Genomic DNA, 13,258 nt, shown 5'->3' with positions numbered 1-13,258 from the left:
CTATATATGGATAACAGGCTACATTAGACTATATATGGATAACAGGCTACATTAGACTATATATTGGTAAGAGGCTACATTAGACTATATATGGATAACATGCTACATTAGACTATATATGGATAACAGGCTACATTAGACTATATATGGATAACAGGCTAAATTAGACTATATATGGATAACAGGCTACATTAGACTATATATGGATAACAGGCTACAGTAGTCTATATGTGGATAACAGGCTAAATTAGACTATATATGGATAACAGGCTACATTAGACTATATATGCCTAACAGGCTACATTAGACTATACAGTATATGGACAGCAGCAGTCAATACAGCAGGTTATGATGATGATGATACTGATTCCTCTGCTAACTAATGCTACTACCAGTACTGTACACAAGGGTCAAYAGTGTAACATAATATGATAGTGGCATGTTGTACTACTACAGACATCAGTGTTTGTGTGATTAAATGTGACTTTGTCAAGTAGCCAGTGTTGTGTTTCACCATTCTATCTGATGTAATGTCAGTTTGTTATGTTGTTATTAGCCCAACATTTTTGAGGACATTATTATTAGGATGGTGCAGTAATGTTGAGATGCCAGTAGGGAGAACACTAGTCTAGAACACTGCAGTAATGTTGAGGTACCAGTAGGGAGACCTCTAGTCTAGAACACTGCAGTAATGTTGAGGTACCAGTAGGGAGACCTCTAGTCTAGAACACTGCAGTAATGTTGAGATGCCAGTAGGGAGAACTCTAGTCTAGAACACTGCAGTAATGTTGAGATGCCAGTAGGTAGACCTCTAGTCTAGAACACTAGAACCTTCAGTACCACTTTGATACAGCTGATGAGGAGTGATGGTAATGGGTGTTAAAATGGAATGGGTTCTAATTGAATGACATCATGGAACTTTGACCTGTATATACAGAGCTCAGAAGGGCAAGGCAAGTCAACACATTGTTTAAATGTGTAACGAACACGATGGGAGACAGAGAGCTGGTTTCAAGCGCAGGGCGCAGCAGATGTTTCTTTAAAGGACCACAGGAGGAGGCAGGAAGCTGGGTCCAGGGGCAGGCAGAAGGTCATAAACAGGGGGTCCAAAAAGGCACCCAGACCAACACCAGAGAACATCAGATCACCTAGAACACCCAGACCAACACCGGAGAACATCACATCACCTACAACAACCAGACCAAAAAGGCAACAGTACAGGCAGGGATAAGGCTAGTAACGTAGTCTGGGAGAACAGGCAAGAGGTTGATAACAGGAAATCCGATTGGCTAAGGTACATGCATGGAATAGGCAAAAGGCGTCGTTAGTGAGGAAGRCAAAAACTATCATACACAGGAGGACTAAATACGGGAAAGAAGTGTGTCACAAAACAAAMAATACCTYACAATGATGGGGTGCAAMGAACTGAACTAAATAGTGTGTGATAATGAYATACAGGTKTGTGAACAGGTGATCAGAATTCAGGTGATTGGGATCTGGAGAGTGAGCTGCGTTCAGGGGATCAATGTGTTTGAGAGTGTGAGCTGGAAAGTGTGTGAGCTGCAGTCTTTTTCACAATGTCTGTTGAAATACAGACACAGCCCTTTTCTGACGTACTGGTCTGGTCATGATGCATGTTAATGTCTGAAAGAGGAAGGAAAAGGACAGTTCTGATTCAGCTACATGTGTTCTGACGACTTTATAATGTGTCAACACTTACTTCTTGTTTTCACCTCTCCCCTTTACTTCACTCTGTAAGTACGCTTGACAATATCTTGAAATATAGTTTTTGGTTATTTGTTTTTAGTCATTAGTCATATACACATACTATCATTTTACTTCTTGTTATGTTTTGAGCTGTGTTTTGGTTGTTACATCAGGGCCAGTATTCATAAAGTGTCTCCCACGGCGTGGTTGATTGTGTGTGTGACACAGTTGATTTATCTGACGGCCCTTTAGGACCAGACTGATAGGGAGTAGGGTTGACATCTATACTGTGTAGGATGTGTGTTTTAACTTTTCTACATCCATAACAACCAGCTGTCTAGACTTTAATACATGGGCCTCAACTACAGATGTGTCTTGTGTGTCACCACGTGGGTTTGATAAGAGCTATCATTGAACCTGGTGGTCAGTCTTTAGGCTGCTGTACAGCTTGACGGACCGTAGAGGATTGAACATTTATTCTCCTATATTTGGGGTTCTGAGAATAAAACAGCTTCAGAACATTCAGAAATATGTGTTTACAGTACTACAGATCTGTTCAATAAGTGATTGTTGTTGATGATGATGTATGGAGTTATTCACCAACTATAGAGTGAGTTGTTGTTTATGTTTCTAAGACTGCAGGGTGGGAGACGCAACAATGGCCTTGAGAAAAGCAGGAAGTGTGTTGGTCTTTCTCTGGTCTGTGGCAGGTATGATCCCTTTCATAACTGTTTTATTTGCCTTGTTTTTCAATTTACAGACATTTCTAATAGGTCAAGAGTCATAATGTTATTCTGTTATGTTTGGCGTATCTATTTTACTTTATATAGTTGTCTTTCACTCCTCAWTGAGAGATGCTTATCTGTGGTTTCCATTCACACCCAGCTCAGCAACTACAGCAACAAAGTGTGGACAAACCCTACTGTTAGTGAGAGCCATTGACTAATTTTCATTTAATAAATGTTGTGTTGTGTGACTGTGTGTTTCAGTGGTACTGGGTCAGGATGGCTGGAGTGTGACTTACACCCCTCAGAGTATCTGTACCTTGAAGGGGTCAACAGTGGAGATGTCCTGCTCTTACACATATCCCAGTGGTACAGTCACAAAAACCCTCTGGTTCACTAAATGGGGGACTGGTGTAGAACCTGAATATCTAGGACAGGAGCCAGAGTATGCAGGTCGTCTGGAGTATCAGGGGGATAAGAAGAAAGACTGTACCCTGAGAATCACAGACCTGAGAGAGAGAGACTCAGCTACGTACAGGTTCAGATTACTAACAGATCAGGAAGGAGGGACATATACTGGCAAACTTGGAGTGACTTTGTCTGTCACAGGTACAGTAAAAAAGTGTTTTTCTGTTCAATTCCAATTAGTTTCGTTGTATGTATTATAGTCTGTATAACATAGGATTTCTTCCATCTTTGTATTAGAGTGATAAGTCAGTGATAAAGGGATTTACAGTGATATTGTTTATTCTCCAGGTCTTCAGGTGAAGGTGACTGGTGGACATCAGGATAAGACACTGACCTGTATCACCACCTGTACTCTGACTGACAACCCCACCTACATCTGGTACAAGAACGGACAACGTCTAAATAAGCCCACTTCCCATCAATACTCTGTCAATAGTTATTATTCAGACAGTTACTCCTGTGCTGTAAAAGGCCATGAGGATCACCACTCTCCTGCAGTGTGTGAGTGTGAATAAAACTAGTATTGTATGTGGTATCATTTAGAACCAATAAGAATGGTATTACTTTCTCTATCAATATTCTAAACTATATACACTGTAATGATAAACAGTTTTATAGATGTATGTACATGTATGTCAATATATATATTGTTTTATTCAAAATGAACCTGTCCAATACATCTGAAACATTTAGTCTCATTATCGTTTCAGGAATTGATCAGTTACATTTTGTTTCAGGTGTTGTGGGTGAGAGCTGTATGAATGTGACTTACACCCATCAGAGTATCTGTGCTTTGAAAGGGTCAACAGTGGACATATCCTGCTTTTACACACATCCCAGTTGGCATAACGTCACAAAAGTATCCTGGTTCAGCAAATGGGAGACTGGAGTAACTAAAGACCTGATCCAGGACTCAGAGTATGCAAGTCGTGTGGAACACCATCGACAAACAGAAAAGGACTCCASCCTGAGAATCACAGACCTGAAAGAGAGTGATTCAACTGAGTACAGATTCAGATTTACAACTGATAAGACCAGATGGGGGTACAGCTTCCCAGGAACAACTCTGACTGTCACAGGTAATAATACATTGTATGATACAACTGTAAATAATATTGAATTACAGGAGACAATAAATTGACCATCCTGTTAACACAGAGGTGTATGTGGTTTTATACATATTRTTTCAGGTCTGCAGGTGAAGGTGTCTCCTGCTGCAGAGGGACAGAAGACACTGACCTGTAGCACCACCTGTACTCTGACTGACAACCCCACCTACATTTGGTACAAGAATGGACAATGTCTAGATGAGCCCACTTCCCAACAATACTCTAGTAATACCCTAGTAGTGTTGGGTCATTCTGTGGACAGTTACTCCTGTGCTGTAGAACACCATGAGGCCCTCCACTCTCCTGCAGTGTGTGAGTATGAATGAAACTACTATTCAACTTAGAAATTATCAATCATTTAATATCAATGAGAAGRGTATTACTGCTTTATCTATCAATATTCATCATTACATAGAAATTACACACAATGTCATAGATGTATGCATGTCTATAGTTAGAATGTTCAGTACCTCAAACACTTGAAGAATAGTTTAGTAGACACTCCGGTCCTAAAGTATCTCCTAATGTATTCTTGTTCATGTTTTGTGTAAGTGATAGTTTTAGATAGTTCTCTGACTTTAGAAATAATTTATTTTTGACATGACGTCATTTGAGGTAGTATACTACAGTCCTGACCCTCTGACATATTCTCCTTTACTAGATGCTCCAAAGAACACCTCAGTGTCAGTCAGTCCCTCTGGTGAAATAGTGGAGGGCAGTTCAGTGACTCTGACCTGCAGCAGTGATGCCAACCCACCTGTGGACAAATACACCTGGTACAAGAAGAATGTAWYCTCAMCAAAAGCATCAGGACAGAGTTACAGCATCACTAACATCAGCTCTGAGGACAGAGGAGAATACTACTGTGAGGCCCAGAATGGAAGAGGATCTATGAACTCTACAGCTCTGATGATCATTGTAGAAGGTAAAGTTTAATCTTTAATACCTCAATACAACATTACTTTTCAAAATATATCTTAATAATTATACTTTGGATTATTACACTTTTGTTAATAACTACAGGTTTGCTTATAAAATCCCCAAGTATTAACAAGTATTACATTGATATTCTATATTATTATTATTATAATAATATTCAGTTCATTAGAACATGCTGTGTACTCATATTATCCATATTTTATTACAGGGAAACAGACCTCAGTTCTGACTGCAGCTGTAGGAATCACAGTGGTTGTTCTGGTTCTCATCCTCTGTCTCTCTGGACTCATGTGGTTCAGGTGAGTTTTTTTGTTGTTTATTATTTCACTTTAGAAGATTCAATAATTAATTAATTCATTCATTTGTTTACAAAACAGGAAGAAAGCCTCCAAATCCACCTCTGACACAAAAGATACAGCAGACGATAGACAGGTGAGTCTGTTGGAATCAGAAGATGACTGTGATTAATGTGTATTGCTTTGTGGAACATTTCTACTCCTCATGTTGTCTGTCCTCTCCCTCCATCAGGGAGACTCTAGTCCAGTGTATGACAACATCTCAGGCATGGTCATGACCTCTACTGCAGCACAGACAGCAGCCACAGACGACCAGGATGATGTTCACTACGCCAGCGTCCACTTCTCTCGTTCCAAAAACCAGGAAGTGCCTCTGTACTCCACCGTCCAAGTGCCTCAGCCCCAGAAAGAGGATGAGGATGTCCAGTACGCTGCTCTGAAATTCAACCTCCCAGTGCTGCCACCCGGTGAGCATATTCTACTTAAAGGTCATTCATATGCTGCAGTTTATTGTAGGAGATGTCATCAATAAGCAAAACAGTTGACTCCTAGTGACACCTATGAACCCAAACTATGAACCCAACAATGGACATCTCAATACAATTACACTGAATCCAAACCTGTGTGCACCATCGTGCGCTATCCTGCATACATTTTTTTGTCCCCCTACACCAAACACGATCACGACACGCAGGTTAAAATATCAAAACAAACTCTGAACCAATTACATTAATTGGGGACAGGTCGAAAAGCATTAAACATGTATGGAAATTTAGCTAGTTAGCTTGCACTTGTTATCTAATTTGTCCTATTTAGCTAGCTTGCTGTTGCTAGCTAATTTTTCATGGGATATAAACATTGAGTTGTTATTTTAACCGAAATGCACAAGGTCCTCTACTCCGACAATTAATCCACACATAAAATGGGCCAAACAAATTGTTTTAGTCATCTCTCCTCCTTCCAGGCTTTTTCATCTTTGAACTTATATGGTGATCTGCATCTAAACTTTCATAGTATTGCCACGACGACCGGCAAAACAGTTTGTATTTCAATCACCCATGTGGGTATAACCAATGAGGAGATGGCACGTGGGTATCTGCTTCTATAAACCAATGAGTAGATGGGAGAGGCAGGACTTTCAGCGCGATCTGCATCAGAAGTAGAAAGGAGTTCTATTTTAGCCCTTCGCATCGCAGACGCTCTTTGGCGTGCATGAGCAGTGTGAGTGCAATAATTGAATAACATGGATTTCAAAATGTATTGAACCCAACAATGGACATCTCAGGGCAATTACTATGACATGTCTATAATGAGGGAGTGATGTGATGATGGTTTTGAGGAACTGTTCTGTGTTCCAAATGGAACCCTATTCCCTATTTAGTGCACTACTTTAGACAGAGCCACATAGGGTGCCACCATTTGGGACGATGTCTTTGTTTAATTTCTGTTTCTCTCTCTTCAGCAGCACAAGCAGCTGAGGAGGAATCCTCTGTTCTCTACAGTACAGTCAACAAACCCTGAACCAAGAAGACCCGAACACAACAAACCCAGAACCAAGAAGACCTGAACACAATAAACCCAGAACCAAGAAGACCTGAACACAACAGACCCAGAAAGAAGAAGACCTGAACAGAACAAGTTTGACAAAAACCTTGTATATCTTGACCTGTATATTTAAACTAAGTGATATAATGCCTGTGGAGATAGATGTTATTATTCTATGTTTTTGTTTAATAATTTCCCTGCCATACTGTGTTTGATCTTGTCTAGCCATCTTGTCTCAAGAGGACCACAATGGAAATAAGTACCAGACTTTATTGTATGTTATCCTCGATGATTTTATTCATGTGCATGTATGGCTTTTAAGTTTTATGTGTGCTTGTTTTTTTTTAAATGGTCAAATTAATAAACTAAACTAAGAGGTGTGGAATATTGACCATTATAAACCGGGTGGTTTGAGCCGTGAATGCTGATTAGCTGACAGGCGTGGTATACCAGACCGTATACCATGGGTATTAACATTAGTATTTACTGGTCCAAGTACATTGGTAACCAGTTTAAAATAAGGCATCTCGGGGTTTGTGGTATGTGGCCAATATACCAAGGGCTGCATCCAATCACTCCGCGTTGTGCATAAGAACAGCCCTTAGCCGTTCTATATTGGCCATATACCACACCTCCTCGGGCATTATTGCATGAGTTTATAATGGCAACAAGGCACTTCAGGGGTTTGTGGTACGTGGCCAAGATACTGTACCACGGCTTATTTTAAACTGGTTAACAACATAAATAGAACAGTAAACAAGTATTTTTACGTCATACCCGTGGTATATTGTCTGATATACAGTATAGACTTCTGAAATGCTGTTTCAGCCAATCAGCATCCAGGAACCAAACTACCCAGTTTATAATAGTATATAATAATATATGCCATCTAGTAGACACTTTTATCCAAATTCACTGCTATTACAGTCATGTTTGAATACATTTTTCGTATGGGAAGTCCCAGCAGGAATGGAACCCATGCACCATGCTCTACCAACTGAGTCACAGGACTACTCTATTCAAACTTAGAGTAGGAGTTCTGATCCAGGGTCAGTTTTGACTTTGAAACAATGATGAATAAGAAAAGGACCTTAACATTTTAAAAATATATTTTTAAGTTGAAAAATATTGTATTTCTGACCTAGGCAACCTTGAGTTCCAGTCATATTTTACAGTCCATTCGGAAAGTATTCAGACCCCTTGACTTTTTCCACATTTTGTGATGTTTCAAACTTATTCTCAAATTTATAAAATTGTTTTCTTTCCTCATCAATCTACACACCAATAATGATAAAGCAAAAACGTTTTTTTGTAAATTTTCCAAATGTATAAATACAAAAAACTGCAATATCACATTTACATAATTATTCAGACTCTTTAATCAGTACTTTGTCGAAGCACCTTTGGCAGCGATTACAGTCTCAAGTCTTCTTGGGTATGAMGCTACAAGCTTGGCACACCAGTATTTGGGGAGTTTCTCCCATTCTTATCTGCAGATCCTCTCAAGCTTGGTCATGTTGGATGGGGAGCGTCGCTGAACAGATATTTTCAGGTCTCTCCAGAGATGTTCGATCAGGTTCCAGTCGGGCTCTGGCTGGGCCACTCAAGGACATTGAGATTTCTCCCGAAGCCACTCCTGCTTTGTCTTGGCTGTGTGCTTAGGGTCCTTGTCCTATTGGAAGGTTGAACCTTCACCCCAGTCTGAGGCACTGAGCCCTCTGGAGCTGGTTTTTATCAATGATCTCCGTTCATCTTCTCCGTTCATCTTTCCCTCGATCCTGACTAGTCTCCCAGTCCCTGCCGCTGAAAAACATTCCCACAGCATGATGCTGCGACTGCCATGCTTCACCGTTGGGATGGTGCCAGGTTTCCTCCAGACGTGAGGCCAAAGAGTTCAATCTTGGTTTCATTAGACCAGTTATTCTTGTTTCTCATGGTCTGAGAGTCTTCAGGTGCCTTTTGGCCAAAGAGTTCAATCTTGGTTTCATCAGACCAGATAATCTTGTTTCTCATGGTCTGAGAGTCTTCAGGTGCCTTTTGGCAAACTCCAAGCAGGCTTTCATGTGCCATTTACTGAGGAGTGGCTTCCGTCTGGCCACTCTATCATAAAGGCCTGATTGGTGGAGTGCTCCAGAGATGGCTGTCCTTCTTGAAGGCTTTCCCATCTCCACAGAGGAACTCTGGAGCTCTGTCAGAGTGACCATCGGGATCTTGGTCACCTCGCTGACCAAAGCCCTTCTCCCCCGATTGATCAGTTTGGTCAGGCGGCCAGCTCTAGGAAGAGTCTTGGTGGTACCAAACATCTTCTATTTAAGAATGATGAAGGCCACTGTGTTCTTGGACCTTCAAAACTGCAGAAATGTTTTGGTACCCTTCCCCAGATCTGTGCCTCAGTAGAATCCTGTCTCTGATTCTAGAGACAATTCCATCGACCTGATGGTTTTTGCTCTGACATTCACTGTCAACTGTGGGACCGTATATAAACAGGTGTGTGCCTTTCCAAATCATGTCCAATCAACTGAATTTACCACAGGTGTACTCCAATCAAGTTGTAGAAACATCTCAAGGATGATTAATAGAAACAAGATGCACCTGAGTTCCATTTCAAGTCTCAAAGCAAAATGTCTGAATAGTTATCTAAATAAGATATTTCTGTTTTTTATTTTTAATACATTTGCAGACCTTTCTAAAAACCTGTTTTTGTTTTGTCATTATGGGAATAGTGGTATATTTTTTATATAAATCTATTTTAGAATAAGGCTGTAACGTAACTACATTTAAAAAAAAGTCAAGGGTGTCTGAATACTTTCCCAATGCAGTTGTATATAATTATATATATTTTATGTGTTTCTGAAAAATCATCAAACTTGTTGGAAGACTTTTTGCCTCAAACGTCCAGGAAAGAGTTCTGCTTGATGCAACGTTTCTTATTGCTTTTTATAACAAACAAAAAAATTGGTAAAACTGTGTTGTGACATTTTTTAAAATAAAACTTTTTAAGAATTAACTTCATTGTCATGTTTCACCTTGATTATAACAGCTATCTTCAGTGGAGAGAAAATGGAACGCTGTTCACATTCGTCGTCTGTAGAAAGAGATGAGGACCACATGCGCAGCCTGATATGATACATTATACTTTTATAACGAAGAACACTGAATAAACTTACAAAACAATAAAACGAACGTGAAGCTATAAAATGAAGTGCAGACACAAGCAACTAATACATAGACAATCACCACGAATACTCAAGGATTATGGCCTGCCTAAATATTGGTTCCCAATCAGAGACAAATGATAAACAGCTGCTCTAATTGAGAACCAATCTAGGCAACCATAGACAATAACTACCTAGGTTAGACAAAAAACCCAATTGACATACAAAAACCCCTAGACAAGACAAAACTAAACAAACCAACCCCTTGTCACACCCTGACTAAACCAAATTAATTAAAGAAAACAAACGAATACTAAGGTCAGGGCTTGGGACAGTACCCCCCTCTTTTCCCCCCAAGATGACAGGAACTCCCGGCCGCACACCTAAGGCCTAATGGAGGGTCTGGGTGGTTTATAACTCTGCGGTGGCGGTTTTGGTGAGGGGACGACCCCGCTCCACTTCTGATCGGCCCACTTACATTAATGCCTTCTGGAGCGGAAACCTCACCACCGACCTTGGCCATGGAGACCCTAATAAAGGGCCCCACTGGACTGAAGAGCGCCTCTGGACTGAGGGAGCAGTGCCGGACTGATGGGCGCTCCGGAACTGAAGGGCACTTCCGGACTGAAGGCAGCTCCGGACTGAAGGGCAGCTCCGAATGAAGGGTAGCTCAGGACTGAGGGGTAGCCTCAGGACTGAGGGGTAGTCCGGACTGGGCAGCTCCGGACTGGCGGGCGGGCTCTTGGCGCTCAGGACAGACGGGCGGCCTGCGGCTCAGGACAGAACGGGCGGCTCTGGCTGCTCAGGACAGACGGGCGGCTCAGGCGGCGCTGGGACAGACGGGTGGCTCAGTAGGCGCTGGCAGACGGACGCTCAGGCTGGCGCTGGCAAGACGGGCGGCTCAGGCGGCGCTGGACAGACGTGCGGCTCAGGCGGCGCTGGACAGACGGGCGGCTCAGCTGGCGCTGGACGACGGGCGGCTCAGCGGCGCTGGACAGACGGGCGGCTCTGGCGGCGCTGGACAGACGGGCGGCTCAGGCGGCGCCTGGCTACAGGAGGGAGACTCAGGCCGGTGCTGGACAGGAGGGAGGACCAGGCGGCGCTGGGGACAGGAGGGAGACTCAAGCGGCGCTGGACAGTGAGGGAGATCAGGCGGCGCTGGACAGGAGGGAGACTTCATGGCTTGGCGCCTGGACAGGAGTGGAGATTCAGGCGCGCTGGACAGGAGGAGATTCAGGCCGGCGCTGGACAGGAGGGAGACTCAAAGCGGCGCTGGACAGGGAGGGAGACTCAGGCGGCGCTGGACAGGAGGGGAGACTCAGGCTCGGCGAAGGAGGGAGACTCAGCGGCCGCTGGACAGGAGGGAGACTCAGGCGGCGCTGACAGGGAGACTCAGGCGGCGCTGGACAGGGAGGGAGACTCAGGCGGCGCTGGACAGGAGGAAGACTCAGGCGGCGCTGGACAGGAGGAAGACTCAGGCGGTGCTGGACAGGAGGAAGACTCTGGCGGCGCTGTTCAGGCGGGAGCACCTGTAGTGAGGAGACAGAGAGGCAGCCTGGTGCGGGGGGCTGCCACAGGAGGGCTGGTGCGTGGAGGTGGCACCGGATAGACCGGACCATGAAGGCGCACTGGAGGTCTCTAGCACCGATCCTGCCCAGCCCTACCTGGCTGAACGCCTCCCGTAGCCAGGCCAGTGCGGCGAGGTGGAATAGCCCGCACTGGGCTGTGCTTGCGAACCGGGGACACCATGCGTAGGGCTGGTGCCATGTACCCCGGCCCGAGGAGACGCACTGGAGACCAGATTGCCTGAGCCGGCTTCATGGCACCTGGCTCGATGCCCACTCTAGCCCGGCCGATACGAGGCGCTGCTATGTATCGCACCGGGCTCTGTCTGCGCACCGGGGACACCGTGCGCCTCACGGCATAACACGGTGCCTGCCCGGTCCCTCTCTCTCCCCGGTAAGCACAAGGAGCTGGCTCAGGTCTGCTACCTGACTTAACCACACACCCCGTGTTCCCCCCCCAATACATTTTTCGCGCTGCCTCCTCATACCACCGCCTCTCGGCTTTGGCTGCCTCCAGCTCCTCCCGAGGGCGGCGATATTCTCCAGCCTGTGCCCAGGGTCCCTTGCCGTCCAGAATCTCCTCCCAGGTCCAGGAGTCCTSCGATCGCTGCTGCTGCTGTCCGTTACCACGCTGCTTGGTCCGGTTGTGGTGAGTGATTCTGTCACGTAATTCTTCGTCCTCCTCTGACGAGGAGTAAGAAATGTCGGACCAAGATGCAGCGTGATATGAATACATATTTACTTTTAATAACGAAGAACACTGAATAAACTTACAAAACAATAAAAAGAACGTGAAGCTATATAATATAAGTGCAGACACAAGCAACTAATACATAGACAATCACCCACGAAATACTCAAGGAATATGGCTGCCTAAATATGGTTCCCAATCAGAGACAACGATAAACAGCTGCCTCTAATTGAGAACCAATCTAGGCAACCATAGACATAAAACTATCTGGACTAGTCAAAAACCCATAGACATACAAAAACCCCTAGATAAGACAAAACTAAACAAACCACCCCTTGTCACACCCTGACCTAACCAAAATAATAAAGAAAACAAAGAATACTAAGGTCAGGGCGTGACAGACGCTTTCAAAATCACACCTCTTGTACTGTACATTACATACAGTAACTACAAATAAGAAATGTACATTGGTTTGGAGAGCAATAGTGGTTAATTCATCTTCATCACCATCATCATGAATGCACAAAATATACACAGACACTTTCAGAAGGAGCGATGTCCAGCACCTAGACACACAACAAGTTACATTCAATATTACTAATTGTCATTTTTAAAACACACAGACACAAAATGACATAACATGGATGTTTGGAGTGTGGAGGGTAATTCAGTCAGCGAKGGCATTCCATTCCAGAACACTGAGAGATGGAACATTCTGGATTGTCGATGATTGATAATACATCTCACAGTTAACAAGTTCATACCAGGCAGTGAGATTATTGCCTGAGATAAGAATGACAGTCCACCATTTTGTCCAACTAGTAGTTAGAGAATACATTACATCATTGTTAAGTGAGAATGTGATGTCATATAGAATGAGTGCTATGGTCTCCGACATGGCGTGGCTCTTGACCTCCTAACTGTTGATTGACCTTCCCAGGTAGATTATCTCTCTTTGGGGACAGAGAGGGCCTAGGAGTGGAGGGGAGAGTGGAGATCCCATGGAGAGATACCTTTTACGTCCCTGACAGCACCACTGAGTGTTTTGGGATAGAGCT

The 13,258-nt window shown here is 43.7% G+C and overlaps 1 protein-coding gene and 1 long non-coding RNA gene across 2 annotated transcripts in view; both read left to right on the top strand.

Annotated features, from left to right (window-relative positions):
• The window catches only part of LOC139026885 (uncharacterized), a 24,675-nt gene that overhangs the window by 4,067 nt on the left and 7,350 nt on the right, over window positions 1-13,258 (top strand). The gene's annotated exons all lie outside the window — the stretch shown is intronic.
• On the top strand, window positions 2,348-6,936 carry LOC111978010 (B-cell receptor CD22-like). Its single transcript, XM_070442137.1, has 10 exons — window positions 2,348-2,417; window positions 2,697-3,041; window positions 3,189-3,401; window positions 3,638-3,979; window positions 4,091-4,321; window positions 4,671-4,934; window positions 5,157-5,247; window positions 5,326-5,380; window positions 5,477-5,711; window positions 6,707-6,936. The coding sequence occupies exons 1-10, from the start codon at window positions 2,366-2,368 to the stop codon at window positions 6,763-6,765; spliced, it is 1,887 nt and encodes a 628-aa protein (XP_070298238.1). The 5' UTR covers window positions 2,348-2,365; the 3' UTR covers window positions 6,766-6,936.

The sequence above is a fragment of the Salvelinus sp. IW2-2015 genome, unplaced genomic scaffold (genome assembly GCF_002910315.2).
Source record: "Salvelinus sp. IW2-2015 unplaced genomic scaffold, ASM291031v2 Un_scaffold6255, whole genome shotgun sequence".
Taxonomy (NCBI): Eukaryota; Metazoa; Chordata; class Actinopteri; order Salmoniformes; family Salmonidae; genus Salvelinus; species Salvelinus sp. IW2-2015.
The sequence above is the reverse complement of the archived record's forward strand: the minus strand, read 5'-3'. Positions and strand labels throughout refer to the sequence as shown.